General features: G+C 36.1%; 1 protein-coding gene across 5 annotated transcripts in view; it reads right to left on the bottom strand.

Annotated features, from left to right (window-relative positions):
* Window positions 1-24,042, bottom strand: part of COL19A1 (collagen type XIX alpha 1 chain) — a 339,181-nt gene that overhangs the window by 162,985 nt on the left and 152,154 nt on the right. For all 5 annotated transcript variants that reach the window (XM_001135236.6, XM_063813156.1, XM_016955766.4 and 2 more), the window contains 2 exons: window positions 14,064-14,117; window positions 12,423-12,458 (listed from right to left, as the gene is read on the bottom strand). In XM_001135236.6, the coding sequence (XP_001135236.3) occupies window positions 12,423-12,458; window positions 14,064-14,117 (90 nt within the window). The remainder of the gene's footprint in view (window positions 1-12,422; window positions 12,459-14,063; window positions 14,118-24,042) is intronic.

Below are 24,042 nucleotides of genomic sequence, written 5' to 3'. Positions count from 1 at the left end.
TTTTGTTTCTTGTACATACCAACTTAGAAAAATAATTATTTCAAAAATTCCCTCATGTGAATACTATATGATCTCTTGTGCATTAGGGGCATCTGCTAATTGAATGTCATTTGATTTATAAATGACCAGCTGAGATTTTCTCTCCGTTGCTTATGGTATTTAAGGTAGTTTTCTTAGAGTAAAAGCTATGCACCCTCTCTGTGCGTAATTTCTCACTGAAGCTGGATTTATGTGGGCTCCAAGGAACTGGTATTTAAGTATCATTTAGTAAGCATGTCTAAGGCACTTCTGCTGTTGACAGACTTAACCTTTGGCTTCTGCATAAACATTTGGTGCCATCTGGATGAGTATTTAATAACTCCCCAAAGAGACATGGCCAGAGCAACACAGCCATTTTCCTAGGAACTAAAATTAGTGGATATATTACATGAAATAGCACTGTTCTACCTTCCTTCACCTGTCTCTCCTCTGACATGACATGCAAAGGCTGGAAGAGAAAAGGAGATAGAGATGTTATCCAACTGTCTCATTTCACTCATAGTCCCTGTCTTGCTTCTGAAGCCTTAGTAATGTATTTCAGTAAAACTTTACTGTAAAAACAGGATTATATTATTTAATTGAGGAGAATCTGGCAATAGTATGTAATAGGAAGGTTATAGAACATACACAATTTGTGAAGTTATATATAAAGACACACTACATTTATATAAAATTAAGGTTTTAACAACAGATGACATATAACCAAAGAATTTGTGCTTATCGTACTTGAGTATTTGAATGTAATGATTTACCACTAATATTTCAACACGAGAGGAAAAGCTAATATAAAATGCAATTTTTCAAATAACATGATTAAAGCATGAAATATTTACCTTTAATAGAGGATTTTTATGTCAACATCTTCATATTTCAGAATAATTTATCAGATTTTCATTATGACCTTGGATACATTATATTTGATCAAATAAATTTGTATACTTATTATGATAAACACATTTTTCTTATTCAGCATTGGTTTTAGCTCACGTGTATCTGCCTTGTAAATTACAAATATCAACAGAAGAGATAATTTAAGTTTACCAGTAACTCACTGGTTAAGTGTCATCTTGACATTAAGTATTTAGTTTTCTCACAATCAGAATACAGTATCTTTAAAAATGCTGATTCTGAATATAGTTTTGTTAACATATTTATTTTAAATAATTTAGAAAAGGAATTTTTATTCTTTAACAGGTTATTCAAAAGTGCCTTTTCTAATCCATCATTACTGCAACTCAATACGTGACAATGATATTAGCAATATGGCCATTCCAGATGTGGTAGAACCCAAATACCTTTTGAAAAAATGTGATTTGGTGATATTTTTAAAACGTGGAATTTCAAAAAGTTGGTACATATATATGAAAAACATATTTATAAGGGAATTTTTCTTTGTTGTTAATAACCCAGTTGCTTAGAGAATTTCAGCTGAATCACTGCACTATTTGACTGTATTTGGCTTCATTTGTGCTGTTGAAACCATAAGTCTCAAATTTATAGCAAGTTATTTCACATTTTTATGATTAGAATGCTAAATTTTACCATCTATGAGTTTAACAAGTTGCTGAGAAATGAAAAAATGAATAAGGCAAGACATGGTAAAATCTACAACTATAGATTAAAGACTTACTTTAATTTAAACTTTGTATCATAATCATTAGACAAATCACAGGAATTAAAACTTAATAGTCATTCATTCTTCACTGTAAGCCTGAAAATACAAACAGCACCAGTGCACTGAATCAGAACAATCCATTTATTCTAATTGGCCAGCACTCTGCATTAAAAAAAAATTGAATATTGGACAATTTTCTGGAAAAATTACTTTGTTGTGGAGTAAAATCAGAAAGAAAGAGAAGAAAATGAGATGAAGTAAGAAATGCAATGAGAGTTGAATCCTGTAAGACTTTGTAGGCCATTGTATGGAATTTGGGTTTTATTTAATTACCTGGGGAAACACTGGAGATTCCGAAAAGAAGAGTGACAAGGAACATTCTGGCTTCTTGTGTAAATCACGCAAGAAGAGCAAGGGGAGAAGGAGGGAGACCATTAATTGGCTACTGAAAAAATCAAGAGATTTATAATGGTAACTAGGACCAAGTAGTAATAGTAGAGGTGTGAGAATTGGTTAGATTCTAGATATTTTTTGAAGGCAAGGTCAATAGAATAAGTAAAGAAATGTGAAGGCTAACTCACTTATGTTCACAGGAGCAAGATATCTAAGTAAATTATAAGTTACTCAGCATTGTATTACAAAAATGGGCTTCCAGGATGGCCCAGTAGTTATATTAAATCAACATGCTCACAGATAGCAACTATAAATACTGAACAACATGTAGAACAACTACCTGAAGACACTGGAAACTCATCAAAAGCAGGCAGATACTGGAGGGGAGACAACATTTGGAAAAATTAAACAGCATGGAGTCAGTTTTCTGTTTTTAAGATGTTTAGTCTGAGGACAGGCTCAAGTCTGGGTCATGGGTTAGCTAAATAGAAAGCCTACAGACTTGCTGGATTGAAAAACCTGAGGACAGAGTTTAGGGCAAATGCAATTCCTGTAAAGTAAAGTGGGGTTGGTTTGTCAAATCCTGAAATAAGTAAGGAAGTCCCAAATTCTGCGTATAAGCTCTCCCCAAATCTCTGGCTGACTCCTAACCAAACATACACAGTGCAAACTGCAAGTAGCTCAGCTTAGCTTAAAAGAACAAAACGGATTTCAGCTGTTGCCAGCTGTAGGAGAAACAGAGTTTGCTATGCGAGTCAAGCCAATTTAACTGCCTGCCTTAAAAATATATTAAAGCTCTTCAGAAAAAATGGAATTCAGAGTTCCTGTAACTTACCATTCATAGTATCCAAAATACAATAAAAAATTACTTGCCATACAAGTAAGCACCAAAACATAACCCATTCTAAGGAGAAAAGACAATCAACAAAGAACTACTTGATATTACTCAGATGACAGAATGATCGGAGAAAGTTTTTTTTTTTTTTTTTTTGAGACAGAGTCTCACTCTTGTTGCCCAGGCTGGAGTGCCATGGCATGTTTTGGCTCACCACAACCTCCACCTCCCAGTTTCAAGTGATTCTCCTGCCTCAGCCTCCCAAGTAGCTAGGGTTACAGGCATGCACCACCATGCCTGGCTAATTTTTGTATTTTTAGTTGAGATGGCATTTCTCCATGTTGGTCAGGCTGGACTCAAACTCCCAACCTCAGGTGATCTGCCCACCTCGGTCTCCTAAAGTGCTGGGATTACAGGTGTGAGCCACCGTGCCTGGAAAGATTTTAAAGTAGCTATTAAAAGTATTCCCAAGGACAGGAAGGAAAACATGCTCATAATGAATGAAAAGATAGGAAATATCAGCAGAGAAATAGACACTATTTAATATAAAATAAACTTCACTAGCTTAAAAATATAGTATCTATACTAAAAAATTCACATGATAGTCTTAACAGCAGAATGGAAATGAACAAAGCAAGAGTAAGATTGATAAGGGCTTATTGGAAATGATCCATTCCCAAGAAGATGGAATTAGATGGGAAAAAAAATGAACAGAGTTTTATGGACAAGAGGGACATTATCAAAAATCTAACATATCTGCCATTGGCATTTCAGAAAGGGAAGAGAGAGAGAATGTATGTTCTGACTGCTCCACTGACTAGCCATTTCTCTGTCTCTCTCCCTCTACTTGGGCATCCCTATTTCCTAAGGAACAACAATATTGAAATTAGGTCAATTAATAACCATACAATGGCCTCAAGTGTTCGAATGAAAGGAAGAGTTGCACATCTCTCATTTTCAATTAAAAGCTAAAAATGATTAAACTTAGTGAGGAAAGTGTACTGAAAGCTGAGATACACCAAAAGCTAGGTCCCTCCAGCCAAACAGCCGAGTTGTGAATGCAAAAGCCAGGTCCCTCCAGACTAACAGCCAACTTGTGAATGCAAAGAAAAACTTCTTGAAGGAAATTAAATGTGCTACTATAGTGAATACACAAATGATAAGAAAGCAAAACAGCCATATTGCTGATATGAAGAAAGACTTAAAGATCTGGATAAAAGACCCAAACAGCCACAAATTCCCTTAAACCACAACATTCCCTTAAATCAAAGCCTAATCCAGAGCAAGCCCTTGCCTCTTAATTCTGTGAAGGCTGAGAGAGGTGAGGAAGCTGCAGAAGAAAAGTTTGAAGCTAGCAGAAGTTGGTTCATGATGTTTAAGGAAAGAAGCCGTCTCCAGAATATAAAAGTACAAAGTGAAGCATTAAGTGCTGATCTAGAAGCTGCAGCAAGTTATCCAAGATCTTCAATGAAGGTAACCACACCACGCAACGAGTTTTCAATGTCAACAAAGCAGTTAAGATGCCATCTAAGACTTTCATAGCTGGAGAGGAAAAGTCAATGCCTGACTTCAAAGCTTCACAGGAAAGACTAACTCTCTAGTTAGGGGATAATACAGTTTGTGACTTTAAGGTAAAGTCAATCCTCATTCTGAAAATCCTAGGGCCCTTAAGGGTTATGCTACATTTACCCTGCCTGTGCTCTATAAGCGGAATGACAAAGCCTGGATGACAGCACATCTGCTTATAGCATGGTTTACTGAAGAAGCCCACTGTTGTTACCACTGCTTAGAAAAAAATATTTCTTTCAAAATATTCCTGCTCATTGACAACGCATCTGGTAACCCAAGGGCTCTGATGGAGATGTACAAGGAGACGAATGTCGTTTTCATGCCTGCTAACACAATATCCATTCTTCAGCCCATGGGTGAAGGAGTAATTTTGACTTTCAAGACTTATTATTTAAGAAATACATTTTGTGGCCGGGCGCGGTGGCTCACGCCTGTAATCCCAGCACTTTGGGAGGCCGAGACGGGCACATCACGAGGTCAGGAGATCGAGACCACCCTGGCTAACATGGTGAAACCCTGTCTCTACTAAAAGTACAAAAAAATTAGCCAGGCATAGTGGTGGGCGCCTGTAGTCCCAGCTACTCCAGAGGCTGAGGCAGGAGAATGGCGTGAACCCGGGAGGCGGAGCTTGCAGTGAGCCGAGATCGCGCCACTTCACTCCAGTCTGGGCGACAGAGCGAGACTCCTTCTCAAAAAAAAAAAAAAAAAAAAAGGAAGAAATACATTTTGTAAGGCTATAGCTGCATAGATAGTGCTTCCTCTGATGAACCTGGGCAAAATAAATTGAAAAACAACATTCTACATGCCATTAAAGGCATTTGTGATTCACGGAGGAGGTCAAAATCTCAACATTAACAGGAATTTGGAAGAGGTTGATTCCAAACCCCACGGATGACTCTGAGGGGTTTAAGATGTAAGTGGAGGAAGTAACTGCAGATGTGGTAGAAATAGCAAGAGAACTAGAATTAGAAGTGAAGCCTGAAGATGTGGCTGAATTGCTGCACTCTCATGGTAAGCTTGAATAAGTGAGGAGTTGCTTCTTATGGGTGAACAAAGAAAATGTTTTTCTGAGATGAAATCTACTCCTGGTGAAAATGCTGCAAACGTTGTTGAAATGACAAGGAAGATTTGAAATATTATATATATTTAGTTGATAAAGTAACAGCAGCATTTGAGAGGATTGACTCCAATTTCAAAAGAAGTTCTGTGGGTAAAATGCTACTAAACAGCATCACATGCTACAGAGAAATCTTTCATGAAAGGAAAAGTCAATTAAGGTGGCAAACTTCATTTTTGTCTTATTTTAGGAAATTACCACAGCCACCCCAACCTTCAATAACCACCACCCTGATCAGATAGCAGCCATCAATATGGAGGCAAGACCCTCCACAGCAAAAAGATTACAACTCACTGAAGGCTCAGATGATCATTAGCATTTTTTAGCAATAAAGTATTTTTTAATTAAAATGTATAAAATTGTTTTTGCATAATATAAATTGCACATTTTATAGGACATGGTATAATATAAACATAACTTTTATATACATTGGAAAAGCAAAAAAAATTGGTGACTTGCTTTATTGCAGTGGTACGGAACCGAACCTGTAATATCTCCAAAGTATGCCTATATTCTGCATTAGGCAATCTCTAAGTAGTTTTTAATTCGAATTTGATACTTTGAGATAAATATAGCTATCCTGGTCCCTAACCCCAAGCACACTCTATTATCTTACACTGGGCTGCATCACACATTTACATTTCCACCCCATCTCTGCTAGGCACTTGAATTTTTCTGAATTTTGGCTTCAAGATAAAATTTTATTTTATTTTATATTATTTGAGACAGAGTCTTGCTATGTCACCTAGGCTGGAGTGCAGCGGTGCAATCTCAGCTCACTGCAACCTCCTCCTGGGTTTAGGCAATTCTCCCACTTAGCCTCCCTGAGTAGCTGGGATTACAGGCATTCATCACCAAATCCGGCTCTTTTATTTTTATTTTTATTTTTTTATTTTTAGTAGAGATGAGGTTTTGCCATGTTGACCAGGCTGGTCTCAAACTCCTGACCTCAAGTGATCTGCCTGCCTTGGCCTCCCAAAGTGCTGGGATTAGAGGTATGAGCCACCATGCCTGACCTGATTTAAAAATTTTAATTTTTGTAATAGTTTAGAACATTTCTGTTTTTTTATAATTTTTTAAACTAGATTTAAATAATGCTTGCAGAATTTAATAGCTTAGGTTTTAAGAGTCAGCCAAATGGACATTTGAATATTAGCTCTGTTATGTAACATCTGTGAACCTTGGACGATTTACTTAGATATTCTCATCCGCAGTTCCCTTATGTATGATGTAGTAATAATCATTTTATACCTCACAGGGTTGTTTAAGGTTTGGTTTAAATAATACATAGCACTGAATAAATGTCTGCCATTTATTATTTATATTATTATTACTTAAAATCTAACAAGATGTGCTATTTTTAAAATGGTTATCAGTTTGAAATATAAAAAGGATAAGGGTGGAATAATCAGTTAATTAATTTAAATCAAGTTGAAGAATCTCATATTTATTTCTTTAGAACTTTAAAATTATTATAAGTTTCTATAATGGCTTATTGTGTTAACAAAATAGTTGTTAGTACCAAACTAATTAGTGAATTTGGTATCTTCCAAAAAGTGGCTGAAAAGAAATCAGATATTTCATTAAATAGATATTTCATTAAATTTTTTATTTTCAACTAGCTGTATTTGCTGAAAATATTCCTAGCAAGAGATACATGAAGGTGGGTTTATGGTGGCAACCATGGATTTTTAGTCTTTCTTTTTTGTGTGTGTAATTCAACCACATTCCCACCTTCTGGGCTGAAAGTGTTTCATTTCTTTTTTTCCGTATCTCTATATGAAATTTTGTTTAAAAAAAGTATTAAGGGAAGCCTCTTGGACACTGTTTTACAAAATAGTTTCCAGATATTCCACTTACAGATTCACAAATTTGTTCTTGAATTTCAATATCTTTTATTGTTAGAATAATCTGGAAAGTCTACAAAATAAGATTTGCAAGTTTATTAATGTCATATCAAAAAGTATAATTCTATTTTTATCAAGTCAAGTAGATTGACAGAATATTTAAAGGTTAAAGGATGTAAGTGACAATTAATGCCATAAATATCACTTTAATCTCCATGACATTTTTACAGGCCTCAGATTTCTCTTATTATTTTTTTTCCTTTTCTTTTCTCCAAGGCAGTCACATTGGAGTATTTTCCATATGACCCGTGAACATGAATCTATAGAAGGATTCAAACGTTATCAAAGGGATTCAACTGTGGAATTTTGAATGGGGTCCCATTTCCTGAAATAATAAAGGGGTATATTGCAAACTGCATTTGAAACTGCAGCACCATTTTGGTTGGCTTTCTTATTAATAGGTTTCTTATATATTAGAGAGTGAGGAAGCACTGGTCACTGGCAGTAAGAATACTTTCAGGTGATAGGAAGGGAGAGGTGAAATAAAGGGTAAAAGCTATTGTAGCTGAACCTAGCAAATCAAACTGTTTCTAGGACTCCAGTCTGTGTTTCACGCCATTTCCTCAATTTTACCTTTCCTACTCCTTTTTAAACTTGGTCACCCTCACTTCTTTATTCTCTCTCTTCCACTGAGACCCAATTATATACAGACTCAACGAGTTATAAAAGAAAGTATAAATAAGCAACAAAAGTAACATTTAATGAAATAGATGGTTTTACGTATCAGTTTTTTTTGATGAACTGGTTCTATGTGATTAAAAAAAATTTAAGTACCAAAAGCACAAGAATCCACAAGGACACAAAAATAACAGCAATAAACATAATCCCAGCTGGACTCAGTGGTTCCTGCCTATAATTCCAACACTTTGGGAGGCCAAGGGAGGAGGATCACTTGAGCTCAGGAGTTTAAGACCAGCCTGGGCAACATAGCAAGACTTTGTCTTTGTTAAAAAAAAAAAAAATTAGCTGGGCATAGTGCCAACCGTCTGTAGTCCCTGCTACTTGGGAGGCTGAAGTGGGTGGATCACGTAAGCCCATGAGGTCAAGGCTACAGTGAGCTGTGATGGGGCTACTGCACTTCAGCCTGGGCAACAGAGTGAGACCCTGTCTCAAAAGAAAAAAAAAAAATACTTCCCCAAAAACATCATAAAGGATTGCCCCTGCATCAGTAAACTCAGTATTACAGTGTGCTCAATTACTATTTCTCTTAGTTTCTTATTAAACAAAATATGAATAAAAGTAAAGCAAATATAGAATGTATGGCTTAGAGGGGGAAAAAGCGTTCAGCTCTTCACCCTTAGTTATTCTGGGCAGTTCAGCTGTGTGTGCTTTGAGAATTTCTGGAATTCTGTGTCCTGAAGTTGTCAATGCTTGTTGTCCTTCTCAAGAAGGATTACTGTTGGACTTGCTAGTAGCTTGTAAATGTGGAGATGGACGTTCATCTATCCTCTATAATGAAGTAATCAGGAAGCAAATTGTAGGTATGACTAGGAAGGCTGGCCTCTCCTGGAAGCTCCTGAAAGTAATCAGGTTGGGTGTTTTTGATATAAATACTAGTGTAATGAGTAATTCCAAAATGTTTGCTCAAGATCTGTAAGAGAAAGCTGTAAAGAAAAGTATTAGACATGCTTTCAGAGCCTTAGTTCTCAAGCGTGCCTGCACATTAGAACTGCTTGGGAAAAATCTCAAACAACTGTTGCCTGAGTCCCTCCCTGGAGATTCTGGCTTTATTGGTATGTGGTACAGTCTGGGAATTAGAATTTTTAAAGCACCTTGGGTAATTCCAATGTGCAGTCAAGATAGAGAACCATTAATCTTTTTTTTTTTTTCAGACGGAGTCTTGCTCTGTCTCCAGCTGGGCTGGAGTGCAGTGGCGCGATCTCGGCTCACTGCAACCGCCTCCCGGGTTGGAGCAATTCCCCTGACTCAGCCTCCCAAGTAGCTGAGACTACAGGCACACACCACCATGCCCAGCTAATTTTTAGTAGAGACAGGGTTTCACCATGTTGGCCAGGATGCGACAGAGAACCATTGATCTATGGGAAAAGGCAGCTAACTGGGAAGAGGGTGCTAAGCCTTTGTGACCAGTGTAGTGCAACAACCAGTAGTATCTGACTCCCTTGGGGCTTGCTAGAAATGTAGAAGCTCAGATCTCACCTCAGACTTAGGAATAAAAATATGCATTTGAACAAGACCCTGAGTGTTCCTACATACATTAAATTTTAAGAAGCATGAAAGGCACCCAAGCCACAGGAGTACATGGACATTTAGATGAAGGTTGTAATTAAAGGTATCTTCCTAGCCCTAATTCTCTCCATTTAATGAAGCAGGGTTCAATCTTAACTTCATTTTACTAGTATGCCTCCCTAACGGAAAGAGATAGTTCTTTATCGCTATGTATTAAGTTGGATTTCAAATGGAAGTTGGACTTCTTCAACAATCTGATATAATTTTTTTGAGTAGGAAGAAAGCTTTTTCCATTCTAGTTCCCATAAATAATGGTTCTCAACTCTTGCTGCATATTTAGATCCACTCGGGGAGCTTTTAAAATATACTGGTCCCACATCAGGTTGATTGAATTGGAATTTCTGGGGGTGGAGCCCCAATATTGGTTAAGTTTTTTAACTCTTCAGTAGATTTTAGCATGGAGCTAGTTTTGAGAACAATTATGGATGAACTCTGTTTATTGACTCCAATATATCACTGCCTCATTTAATCCAAATATAACGCAGTTAGTCATTTGGGCTTCCTCAAAGACTATTATAAATTATTTCAACTAATAATGTACCAACCTGTATTATAAGATCAATTAAATATTTAGTGTATTGTGAGTTGGTATTCATTTTAGTTTATCCCTATTTTGTAGGGAAGAGTTGATAATTTATATTAATAAAGAAAGTAATGTCAAGCATACAAAATAGTAATACCCCAATAATATGAATATTTTACTTTATGAAATAAAACATTTCATTTCATAGTGTTTTTTCCTTGTCGTATTTTTAGACAAGTATGAAATTAGCTTGTAATCTCTAAGTGCTTGACAGATGAATTGGTGCAGAGAGGTATCTTCAAGGTGTTCCTTGGCAGAAAGAAGCTAGCTGCTATTAAACATCCACAAAATATATGTAATCCAATACAATTTTCTGATTGAGAAGCCAAAATTGTATTTCAGGCGAAATAATATATGTAGATTGCATATCGGTCTTCCAACATGAGTTGAAAATGACAATGAAATCAGATAACTGAGTAGTTGAATATATAACTTAGTTGAAGAAAAACAGGCATGCGTCTTACATAAAATGAGCAGGTTTAACTAAATGACTGCATATAACTTAGTTGAAGAGAAACAGGCATCTGTCCTAAGTAAAAAGAGCAGGTTTAACTAAATCACTGCTAAATAATTTTTTTTTTTTTAATTCTACAAAGTGTAAGGCTGGGCACAGTGGCTCAAGCCTGTAATCCCAGCACTTTGGGAGGCCGAAGTGGGCGGATCACCTGAGGTCAGGAGTTCCAGACCAGCCTGATCAATATGGTGAAAACCTGTCTCTACTAAACATACAAAAATTAGCCGGGCATGGTGGCAGGCGCCTGTAGTCCCAGCTACTCAGGAGGCTGAGGCAGGAGAATCGCTTGAACCCGGGAGGCGGAGGTTGCAGTGAGCCGAGATCGTGCCACTGTACTCCAGCCTGGGTGACAGAGCAAGACTCTGTCTCAAAAAATAAAATAAAATAAAATTCTACAAAGTATAAAAAACTGAATAATATGCACTTAAAACCTCCTCTCAAATAAATAGTCTTTCTTTTCATGCTTAAAATAATATCTTAAAGCATAAACTTCCACTGCAAATTGAATGAGTTATCCCCAACTAAGTTACCTATTTAGTTCCTTAGGTTTTCCACATATCAAAAAACATTTGTTTATGTGGGAGTTGTAACAATTATTTGTGTAAGACATTATTAATGTATTTTTCATAATGGGATTTTTAAGTACAAAGATAAATATAAATATTATCAAAATCACACAGTTTTTGAGATTCCTATGTTCTACCTATGGGAAGGGCTCCATTCAGATTACTAGAATACTTTTAAAAATCTGACCTTCTATAATCAGAATAGGTCTTCGAATACTACTGATTAAAATGCTTAATTTATCTCACTAGGTAATATCAACATAAAATTCAAAAGACTTCAGGCTATAGAAGATCTTTTTTTAAAAAAACAAAACAAAACTGTCCTCTTTTCCATTAGGCTTAGAGTCTTATTTAAGTTAAATAAGAATCTTTAATCACCTATGAAAAAAGTCTGTAATAGTAAATTGTATCTGAATATAAAAGAATCATATATTTATTATAAAGTGCTTAATACATGATGTACCATTTGATTGAGAACAATCTCATTATGTGCACACTATAAACTTTTCTCATAAATCTGTCACTAAAATATTGCAATTTTATCATCTGCAAATTTTAGAATCAAATCATAGAGGAAAACAACAATGATTTTGGAAAGTGTTGGGAGAATGTAATTACCAGTTTAAATAGGTAGCTGTTTTTATCCACTGGGTGATTAGAGTTTGTTTTGTCCTTTTACAGTTTTTAAAGCAAGTAGGACTGTATCTGATTCCATTTACATTAAACCTGATGTTAAGAGTGCATAATCAAACATTTAGGAGACAAAATTATGAGCCATATGGAGGATAGAGGAAATTGCTCAGGGTAGGTACTGATTCCAGACTTTAATTGTAACTGCCTGTATGACCTTGGGTCAGATATTTCACTGTTGTGGGCAGATGCCCCATCTTTAAAATGTGGAGGTTTGACTACATGTACTCGAAGTCACCTTCAATTCTTAACTCTGTGACTTAAATTCTGGTTTAGTCATGATATAATATGGATAATAAACAGAATAATGGATTTCAATTTTGAATTTTGATTTCAAGAATACTTACAGGTAAGGCTGGTGGTCCTGGGGGTCCTGTATCTCCCTAAAATAGATTAAAGAAAAGCTACAATTACCACTAGTCCCTTTTTGCACATTATTTATAAATTTCTAGGTGGATAGAAGCAATATATAGAGATAAATCTTGAAGAATAGAAAAATAGAATTTCATCCTGATAAAAGTCTCTGCATAAAGAAAGTATATCATGTCCCTTTTAGCTTTCATGATATAAAAATCACCTTGTATACTCTATGCTTTTTGCAACAGCAGGACTTGTTTTTAAAGCTAAAATAATCTAATTTTCTATTCTTTTGTCTACTAATCCAAAATTAGAAATAATATATTTTCAAGTATGTTTACTTGCCAATGAAGCAGCTGGGAAGTGTCACGGCGATAGATAATTTGTCTGACAAAGTTAGTATGAAGATCAGCAGAAATAATAAGTGGATCTCCCCATTTCATGCTTCCCAGCTGCAAGAAGCAGTCCCATGGCCTCTTCTAAAGCTCTGCTGAATTGGCATTGCATTTGCCATCAACTGTAAGAGGCTTTGCCTATATTTATGTATTTCTGAACGCTAAAATTGCTTTGCTGATCTATGTGAATACAAATTTCCAGGTGGATATATCAACAAACTATTCAACATCTTTAAAAAATGGTTCATCTAAAAGTTCACTATTTTCCAATTTCTATGTCACCTTCATGTTTACTTTCCCAGGAACTTTATTTATTTCTTAAGAACTCTCAAACATTAAAGACCACGCATCCTTTCCACGGTTCTTATTTAGCTGCACATTATGGAAGCCCTGTACTGTATAGCGTGGGGTACCAGGATGCTGTAGTCTCACATTGAGTATCTTTAGGACTTTCTCTTTTCTCAACCAATATAGCCACCTCAGAAGTTAAAACTTAGCATTGTGTATTCATTGTTTTTTGGAACAATTGGATTAAAATAGCCAACAGTTGCTAAGGGAACACTGAAGTGGCTTAAATCAGTCACTGGGGACTCATTTGCAGGATCACCTTTAACACAGAGATAAATATTGAAGATAGACAAGGATTTCTAAATGTGCTAAAAATGGAGAACAAAATGCATTGCAAAACACATATACATACAATTTTCATCAAACTGGGATCACCCAACTACTTTATTCAAAACAACCCTTGCTTTTTCCTATTTCTTAATTTCCTTTTCAAGATCATTGCCAACATGTCATTATGAAATAACTTATTTTATGAGAAAAAGTGGCAGAAAATGGAATAGTTAAATTAAGACTAAGATACAAAACTAGCTTCTTTCCAAAAGCCACTTGCCTCACCATTATGGCAGCAGCTCAGTGTTATTGGCAAAGTTTTCCAATACAGGTCACACTTGCTAATTTGATGATTGAATACCTCATGCTGTTAAGCAAGGGTGAGAAAAGAGAAATCTTATAAATACAAGCTAATGTCAACTAGCAATTGTGCATTTAGTCTTTTCAAACTAATTAAATGAACAAAAAGGCTGTTCTTATTCAGATGCTATTAAGGTAACAGCCTTTGGTTAATTTTAGAATGCTTTTAGGAGATAAACAGTATCAATGAGAAGTCACTGCATAGGTTGTCAGAGTTTTCTTAAAGAAAGGTTGGGCTTGGCTGGGTAAACACAATACCTTTTCTCCTTTTGGGCCAGGTGGACCATGAGGACCCAAGTCACCTTTCAAACCCTGTAGAAAGAATATAACCAATACACAGTTCAGAGAAAGCTTTAATTTCTAACAAGTCATTAGTAACAAAATAAATCATAATTTACTGAACTTCCAAATCTCATTCTTCCTTTTGTAGTATAGAGAGAAATAGAGACAACTGGCACTAAAATGATAAGCAACATCTGTGCCGTGGTGGGCACAGATACATTAAATCAGCGCGAGTCCTCAATACTGCATATTTGTGCAACTTTGCTTCCTGCTAAAATTACATTAATTCACCATCTGGGAGAATATCATTTAGATCTATATGAGCTTTTAAGTATCCACTTTGGATTAAATTTGTGGATGTTGTAAATACCTCTGATTTAGCATTGATTTGGCCTTTGTTAAGCTTGCCAAAAAAATTCAAGAGTAAAATCAAAAACATTTTTATGTCTCTATCAAGAAATCTAATTGTGAGGGGAAAAGGAATGAAAGATGTATTCTTTTGCTATCATACAACTGGAGCTAAAATGTAATCTCTTGCCTGTTTTAAAGTATATTTTAGTTCTCTAATTCCTTTTTACTTGGATTTATAAAGATGTCAAATGAAACTATATATGACATATACAGAATATCAGATAAATATTTTCATAAGTCCTCTGGACTGTTGGATGTTTTAATGGGTATTTAGTTGATCTGACTAAGCAATGACAGCTTTTGAGACTTCCACAATAGATTGTACCAGAGGAGATCAGCTCTACAGCTGCATGAATTCACAGTGTACATAGAAAGTTAGATAGACACATCCTGACTACGTGGTAAATAGAAAAAAAAAAAACTTCTTTTTTCCTTAGTTTAACACACTGGATGAAGGAAGAACAATAATAGAAGAAAGAAGTATTCTGAAGCCACACAATGCACAGTAAGTCTAAGTGTCTTACTGTTCCTAGCTGAAAGACCCAGCTATTACTGCCCTGACATTTCGTAGTGAATAAATAATGCCAAATGCCATCACCTGTACTCAACATAGACACCAGTGATGAAGCGAAAGAAACAAAAGAAAATTAGATACTTAAAATAATCCTGTTGGAGACAGTGTGTGAAAATTGTAGTATTATACTTTAAGAAAAACATTTTTAATGGATGAAAACAATACCTAATTGGCAAAAAAAACTTCTAGTTGCATAAATGCCTTCATGTATAAAACTCATAGTTATTATTTTTTCCATCATTACCTTGGAATATTTATAGAAAAAGGATGAGTGAAAAATTAAATGATATTTGAGATGTGATACAGTATTGTCTTATTATTTACAATATCCATTTCTTCCCAAATCAAGCAACGCATACTCTATTTATACATGTTTCCAGAGTAGAACTTGGAAACAGAATATTGTAAACACTTGAGGGAAGAAATTTGCCATTTCTGTGAATAGATTTATTATTAATTCATTTGTTCTTTCACTTATTTATTCAATAAACATTGATTATATACCTTGTGTGAAGTTGCTTCTGGCCTTTAGACCTGTACTGGTAGCCACAGCCACATGTAGCTTTCGAACTCTTGAAATGTGACTACTCTGAATTGAGGTGTATTATGAATATAAAACACTGTTAGATTTACAATATTTAGTATAAGAAAAAAATGTAAAATATCTCACTAATAATTTTTAAATTATTATATGCTTAAATGATAACAGTTGGATATATTGCATTAAATAAAACATATTATTAAAAGTATTTTCTCCTGTTCCCTTTTATTTTTCTTAATTTGGCTACTAGAAAAAAATAATATATTTGCCTTCATCTTGAATTTGTAGCTCTTATTATATTTCTATTGATTAGTACGACTTTAGAGATACAGAAAAGAACAAGAAATTAATGAAGATTCTCTCCATCACCAAACTTTAGTCATGGTTCTCTGAGCCCTCTTCTCAGCTAGGCCTGGACCATGGCCCCCATCCTGTCTTTGGTCTTCCCAGCTCAGTTATAGCAAGAATCTTGCTAAGTATGTTTAGAGAGAATCTCTCACCCTTAAAATCTCTTCTCCATTCCTTACTTTTGAGAAGATCAAGTTCTTCATCCTCTAACTTGATGTCTAAGTCTTTGGCCTGTCTTCAGCAAGAATCTTCTTAGATCAGTTTGGTAAGAATCACCCTACCCTTGATGTCTCCTCTTAGTAATTTTCTATCCAGTGACATCCCTCCCTCTACTCATTGGCTATAAATCCCCACCTGTCCTTGTTGTAGTTAGAGTTGAACCTGATCTGTCTCCCTTATTGCAATTCCCCTATTGCAATAGTCTGGAATAAAATGTCTTCCTTATTGCTTTTTAAAAAGAAGTGTCAACGATTTTTTTCTTTAACTAGGTGAAGGTTTCCGTCCTCAAGGAACTCATGTAATAAGAGGTGAGTGGCTGACAATAAACAGGTCAACAGGCTGAATGTGATAAAAGTGAAAGAGGAGAGAGTTGCTACTTCAAGTGGGGTGTCAGAAATGGTCCTTGTGTGGTGGTGACATTTGTTGTTTCAGAAGGATCCTAGCAAAGATATGGAATCATTCTGTGTCCCTCAACAGATGAATGGATAAAGAAAAGGTGCTATATATACACAACGGAGTACTATTAAGCCATAAGAAAACAAAATCCTGTCATTTGCAGCAACATGGATGGAACTGAAAGTCATTAGATTAAGTGAAGTAAGCCAGGCACAAAAAGACAAATATTCCATGTTCTTTCTTACATGTGGGAGCAAAAAAAATTTGAACACATGGAGGTAGAAAGTGTAAAAATAGATAACAAAGACTGGAAAGGGTGAGTGAGGGGGCGAGGGAGGATGAAAAGCAGTGGATAAAAAGATACAAGCATACAGTAAGGTAGAAGGAATAAATTCAATGTTTGATAGCAGAGTAGGATGAGCATACTTTTAAAAAATGTATTGCACTTGGAAAATGGACAACCTAAACACCCTGACTTGATCCCTATGTATTATACATGTGTAAAAAAATTCTCATGTACCTCATGAATTTGCTCAAATAAAAAAAAAAAGGATCCAGCCACGCAATGATCTGTGTGGGGGCAGAGGGAAAAAGAAGCACAGAGGTCACCAAGATAAAAGGAGTGTCATGAGCACACAGGTAAGGAGTAGGGGATTAAGTCAAGGTTTGCCAGGGGTCATGGTACATAAGTAATTGCAGGCCATGATGAGGAAGATGGGTTTTGTTCTACATGCAATGGGAAGCCACTTAAGTGTTTAAAGCAGGAAAATGACATGATGTGAATATGTTTACAAAAATCCCCACAAACCACTTTGGCAGCAACGTGGAACACAAATTATGGGCAGCAAGAGTGGGAGCACAAAAGGGGCTATGACAGCTTTTCCAGGAAAGAGAGCAGGATGGCTGGGACAGGCTTGTGCCAGTGGAGATGATGAGAAGTGGTCAGAGTTGGCACATGCTGGAAGCAAGACTGGCAGATATGCCAGAAGTGGAGAAGAAGAAGGAAAGTCTCCAGGCTGAGCTGCATTTGACTTAAGTAACTGGCTAGGAAGTTATGCCATTCACTGAGCAGAGAAATTTATTAAAAAAAGGTTTTCTCTTTTTGCTTGTGTAAAACTATGCAGAGAAAAGACAAACATGAAAAAAGAAATGACTGATAAAAACCTTGAGTATCCATTTACTCAACAAATATTATTGAGCATCTGCAAACATGTAAGACTAAATTATATACTCCTTATAAATGTGTAAGTGTGAAACATAATTTTTAAGAACGGAAGGAAACATTAGGTACAACATTTAGAAAAATGGTTAACTCTGGAGTGGAGGACAGTATATAGTGAACCACACAGGGAGATTCCAAGTGGAGGATGATGTCTTAGTTCTCACATTGAGTTCTGGGTACACTGGGGTCCTCATTATAACTATGATTTATAACCATCATATATGTTATATATATTATTTTGTAGGTGTAAAATAATACATTAAAAGTTTTAAAGATTAATTCCAACAAATTAATCCCAGTTGTAATTTCTAGGGAAGCAATGTATTGGCAGTTGAATCAGGTAACTCTCCCTGGTTCAGTCAACTATGGGCAGGGAGGAGGGGAAGGGATGATGTAGCCAATTACAAGCTGATGTGAATATTGGGTATTATCATTGAAGTATATAGCAGGTATGACAAAAGCATTTCCCACAGATGCCTAATTCTACTGGAGGTGTCCAAGACTTCACAGATGTGGATTTCAGCAGAGTCAGAAGACGAATGGCCTTTTATGTATAATCATGGGTAAGTTGGGTAAGCTTTCCTATAAAATAGGTATAATAAGTAATAGTTTTCTTGAAGGGTTGTTCTGAGAATCATATGTTGTAGAGACATTTAGCATACGGTAGGCACTTAATAAATGTTGTTTTTACTTTTCAAGTTCAAGTTTAAGGGATAACTGATAGTTCTTTCTTGTTCAGCTTTATACCAGTTTGATGGATATGTAACAACTGTGCTTTAACTCACATAGGATAAAATGCAATTGAGAAGTACTGCATTTGTCAAGCTTCTACTTTTATGACCATTAAAGTAGGCCCATGTAACTCACGTCTTCCTGTGACAAAGTACAATGTTGTTAAGGCCATGGCATTGTAATAGCCTCTGAGAAACACATCAGTAATGCTTTTCTCAAATGCGGTTTTTCTCCTTGTGTCACACTGGTGCTCCTATCAATGGTTATTGAGTGCTAGGGAGAAAGGACACAGCACTCACCATAGGCATAAAGAGCCAAATGGAATAGACTCTGAATTAAATATTGAGTAAGATCGGTATCTGTTATGAAGGTTTTCAATCAAATTCATGCACATAAAGATTCCCAAAAGCACAGTAGTTGATTCTACATGTAATGTGGAGGCAGAAACTGTTATCTAAAGGCAAGACAAAAGCTGAAGAGCAGTATTCTAACTAGAATTATAAAAGCGGGTAGACTATAAAATCAATTTTTGTTGGAGTACCTAGTACTACTCATGGGATATCACATCTTTAAAATTCAGAAGATAATATAAAAATATTATTTGTTAAAAATTTTTAACCCATCAATTAATTCTTTTCACAAGCTTTCAATGACTTAATGTTATTCCCTAGCAATGTCAACAGCTGTTGCCAGCCGTTATCTCTGGTTTTGTGATTTCAATATTTTTATATTCTCTAGTACAGATTGCACTGGTATAAGGAGATTAACATGATTATTTTAGAAACATCAGATGCTGTAATTCTAATAAGGGATACTTAAAAGACCATAATATAGATTCAGAAAAAGAGACAACTCAACAATTAAGTCTACTTTTCTAAGATTGTATAACCCCACAGAAACAAATAAATAAAAAGATGTACCTATTAGAGCTAAATGTGTTTTATTTAACTTGGTTTCTAATAATAGTGAATGTTTATATAGTTCTTGCCCTATGTTGGACACTGTTCTAAAGGCTTTCTGTATGATAGTCCCTTTAATCTTCACAAAAAAATCCATGAGGTAATTTTGGGGTACAGAGAGTGATAACCCCAAAGTGTGGTGCTTTGGCATGCTGAGTACTTTTGAATTAAAAGGAATTGAAAAGCCTTAGAAGCTGCCTCAGATCCAAGAACTTTCTAACCTTCTCTTGTTTTTCCTCCAACCCCTCCTCAAGTACAGGGAGGAGCTCTCTCTGGAAGTTTCTTTATCAGACTGAGAAATCTTCTTCCAAAAAAAGCAATTGTCTTAAAACCCCCTTCCTAGGAATCTAACAGAATAACCAGGAAAATTAATCTCTGGAGAAGAGAATAAACTAAAAGTTGTCACGATGCCCAGACAGACTCTTGGTCTATTCTTCTGAGGGCAGCTCTGAGAGATTATCTGGGAGTCTTTATCTGCAAAACGAGACAACTTTTGTTCACAGTGCAGGTCCAGCCCTCACCTTTCTGTAACTTGTCCACAAGCTATTGTTAGCTCTTGGTCCCATTCAATTCAAAAAAGAGTTTACTACCTCTCAAAATTGCCTACATTTCCCCATCTCCTTCTTTCCTATAAAGAGGGTTCTATTTAAGCTTCAACCATCTGGCCTTTCTTTGAGTCTCGTATTTTTTATGGCTCCCACTGTATGCACGTTAATATATTTGTATGCCTTTTCTCCTGTTAATCTGTCCATTGTCAGTTCATTTCAGCTGACTGAACCCCTCAGAGGGGAAGGGAAAATTATCTTTTCCCCTACAGTAAGTACTATTGAAATTATCATTCCGTGGTGCAAATAAGGAAACTGAGGCACAGAGAGGATATTGAAATTATCATTCCATGGTGCAAATAAAGAAACTGAGGCACAGAGAGGCTAAGTAATTTACCAAGTAGTACGTCAGCTAGTTAGTGGCAGAGCTGGGATGTGAACCCAGATAGTCTGGCTTTAAAGATCACAATTACAACTTTATATTATTCTCTCTCAAGTCTATTCTAAGATACCTTTGTTAAATATATCTTGTATTAGGCCACAATCAAAATTATTTAATTATACACTAGATTGTGTGTAAAGACAAGGTCATATATTTTCAAGGTTAAATTTTCTAGCAATTCAAATTTTTGAAAATTTTAATATATGTTTTGTATGCATTATTTAAACTAGAATGGACATATGAGCATGCATTTGTTTAGTAATACCACAGACATCAAACAAAAGTTTAGGCATGCACACACATACAAACACACACACACACACACAGTTAAGATACACTTAGAAAAATATCAGCACATTTTTTCTTGTCCCAATGACTAGGGGCTGCTACTGGCATTTAGATTAGGTTGGTGAGCTTTAAGGATGCTAAACATTCTGCTCTTGCAAGACAGTCTGACTTGAAAAAGAATTGTCTTGCCAAAATGCCAAGAGTGCCACATTGAGAAAGACTGAATTGCTACATACTACCCTTTAAATTAAAGTTTACACTTTCCAAAGTGAGCTGGCCCATTTTATGAGAAAGCTGGCACAAAATAAGTTATTATAAGATACATTGACACTAAGATACATATATAATACACAGCAATAAAGACTATTAAAAAGGCTGTGGAATTCATTTAGTAGAAATATTAAAGCATTCCAATATACTCTGACTTAGAAAGTAGCTGGAGTCACCTGGCTCACTGAGTTTATTTACCATACATTCTAAGACAATATTTCTGAAGTTATGATTTCCATCATTGGCTTGACTTTAATTCAAATCAAAATAGCCATTATAATACCTTTCAATTCCTAAGAATGTATACCTGGGCTTATTGAAAGTCAGAGTGAACTGTCATAAACGCTGAATTACTTTAGTGTGCAGACTCAGTTTTTTTAGCACTGAAAAATAAGCAATGATGTATGGCAGGATTTACTGGGAAAATCAGACTTTTCAGCCAAATATTTAGAGTTAAAGGCCAATTTTAGTATTTTAAAAAAGAAAGTTGCTTAATTTCTGAAGCCTTTAATTTCTTGCTTCTGAAAATACGAATACTATCATTCCCCACTCTACTAGCCAATTAAGCTGGGTGAGGGTCAACTTTCAAATTCCTTGTGAAAATAGTTTATGAACTATAACACAATATTAACACTCCCCCCATCTCCAACAGTGTAATAACCAAGCAGCTGATTCTTTACTACTAGTGATAGTAGAGGGGAAAGAGGAGAACTCTTACTACTTTTTGTTATTTCTCCTTAGTCATAACTCCTGAATATCTTTGGCAAAATTAAGGGGAAAAAATAACATCATCTACTTATTAACTAAGTAACCAAGTGAGAAAAGTTAATGTGCTTTGTCATGCTTTATGGTTGTACTTAATGAGCTACATCAGACAATAACAGTGCTAAAGGAATGACCTCCTGTTATTGGGGCATGTGAACGACTCTTCCAAGATTCCTCAAAGGGATAGACATTCACACTGCTCACTAGGCCTTTGGGATCTCTCAGTAAGTTAGTGTTACTCAGATTTGGAACTCACACAGTGGCTGACAGAGAGTTTGGGAATATAGTAGGCCCTCAAATATATGCATGTATCAGTTGATTAATTAAAAAGCCCAAAAACCTTACTTTCAGACAATGTAAGAAAAATTTTCAAATCTTGAAATTAATGTGAATATATTTCAGGTTCCAACCTCTCAAATATCTTTCCAGTTTTATTCAAATATTTCAAAAACTCCTCTTTCTATTTCAATTCCAATATTACTTTTATGCACTTGTAATACACTCTGTTTTGCTCCTCTATCTCAGAGAGCCCACATACTTGTAGTTTGGTTATTTTTTGGAACACTGTAATTAATCTGTTTCAACACTCCTACATTTCTCACAAGTTAGTATCCTTCTCACACAGAACGGTCAACATGTTGGGCTATTTTTGAGTTTTCAACTCCAATCAAGTGCCAAATCATATGTATTTTACCTCTTTAGCATCATTCTCTGTATCTTCCCTTCCACATCTGTTATTCTAGCTTAGACTCTAATTACTTATATTTTACTCTGTCATAATATTAATAACTGCTCAGTTTTTCAAACTAACATTCAGCAAATAGTTATTTGGAACTTACCCCAAACATGTGCTAAGTACTAGGATTCCAACACATGGTCTTTGCTTTCACGGAGAGTGTAATAGAAAGAACAGAAAACACAGGCAAAGGCCCAAATTCTATCCATTTCAGAATCCACTGTAAAAGGAATTTTCATTTAAACAAAGTGTGGGCCACATCTCCCCTTTGTCCTGAGGAGGAAGGACAAGCATCCTCACATCCAGGACTTTCTATGCTCTGGCTTCATCTCTTCCTGTTTTGTTTTTCTCACTGTGCCTTACATGTAGCAGGCACTCAATGAACCTGAATGAATGCTTCAGGCCTCATCAGGCTTTTCAAGTTTATAATCTTAATAACTCTTTGCATAAAATCATAGCACGTAATAGCCATAGGGGCTTTAGAATCTATCCCAAGTCTGCCAGGCACGGTGGCTCACGCCTGTAATCCCAGCACTTTGGGAGGCCGACGCAGGCGGATCACGAGGTCAGGAGATCGAGACCATCCTGGCTAACACGGTGAAACCCCGTCTCTACTAAAAATACAAAAAATTAGCCAGGCCTAGTGGCGGGCACCTGTAGTCCCAGCTACTCGGGAGGCTGAGGCAGGAGAATGGCGTGAACCCAGGAGGCGGAGGTTGCAGTGCACCGAGATCATGCCACTGCCACTGCACTCCAGCCTGGGGGAAAGAGCAAGACTCCATCTCAAAAAAAAAAAAAAAAAAAGAATCTATCCCAAGTCCATCACTTTACAGACTCTGAGAAGTGATCTGCTCTTCTGTGACAGAACTGGAAGACAAACTGGACCCTGGCTTTCTACTCCAGAACTCATCCCACTTCACCACGTGCCTCCAATGACAGGAGTAAGAGGTGAGTCAGTTACTCTATTTAAACATGTGTGACATTCAGTGTCCTGATGTATTACAGGTGGTAAAGAAGATGCAGAGACTCCCATAGCTACAAGCCACTGGGGCTAGTGCCTATTCTCTGGTGTAGAAAAATCACTTCAAAGGGAGAGAAATAAGAATGACAGTGAAACAACTATTATTTTAGTTAACATACATAGAAACATTAACTACTATTACTACTAGGGTCTTTCTTTTTTGGGAGACTCCACACACACACACACACACACACACACACACACACACACACACGACTTTCTCCACAGGCCGGAAAGATTGGTCTTCAGCCTCTCTTCCGCTGTAATGATCTCCTGCATACAAAATGGGTTTCTGAACACATCTAGGGCATTAGGGAGCTAGATATAGTCTCACAGTTTTTCCTTATTCTTTTATAAGTCATGTGGCCCTTCAGGTCCTTTCCAAAACATATTTATGTAAGTGAGAAAAGGAAGCCGAGGGAAAAACTAATTCTCATTTTGGACACTTCCCCTACAAGTAAAGATAACATATCTATAGTAAATGGT

The sequence above is a fragment of the Pan troglodytes genome, chromosome 5 (assembly GCF_028858775.2).
Source record: "Pan troglodytes isolate AG18354 chromosome 5, NHGRI_mPanTro3-v2.0_pri, whole genome shotgun sequence".
NCBI lineage: Eukaryota > Metazoa > Chordata > Mammalia > Primates > Hominidae > Pan > Pan troglodytes.
Note: the sequence above shows the minus strand (reverse complement) of the source record. Positions and strands in the feature narration are given on the sequence as shown.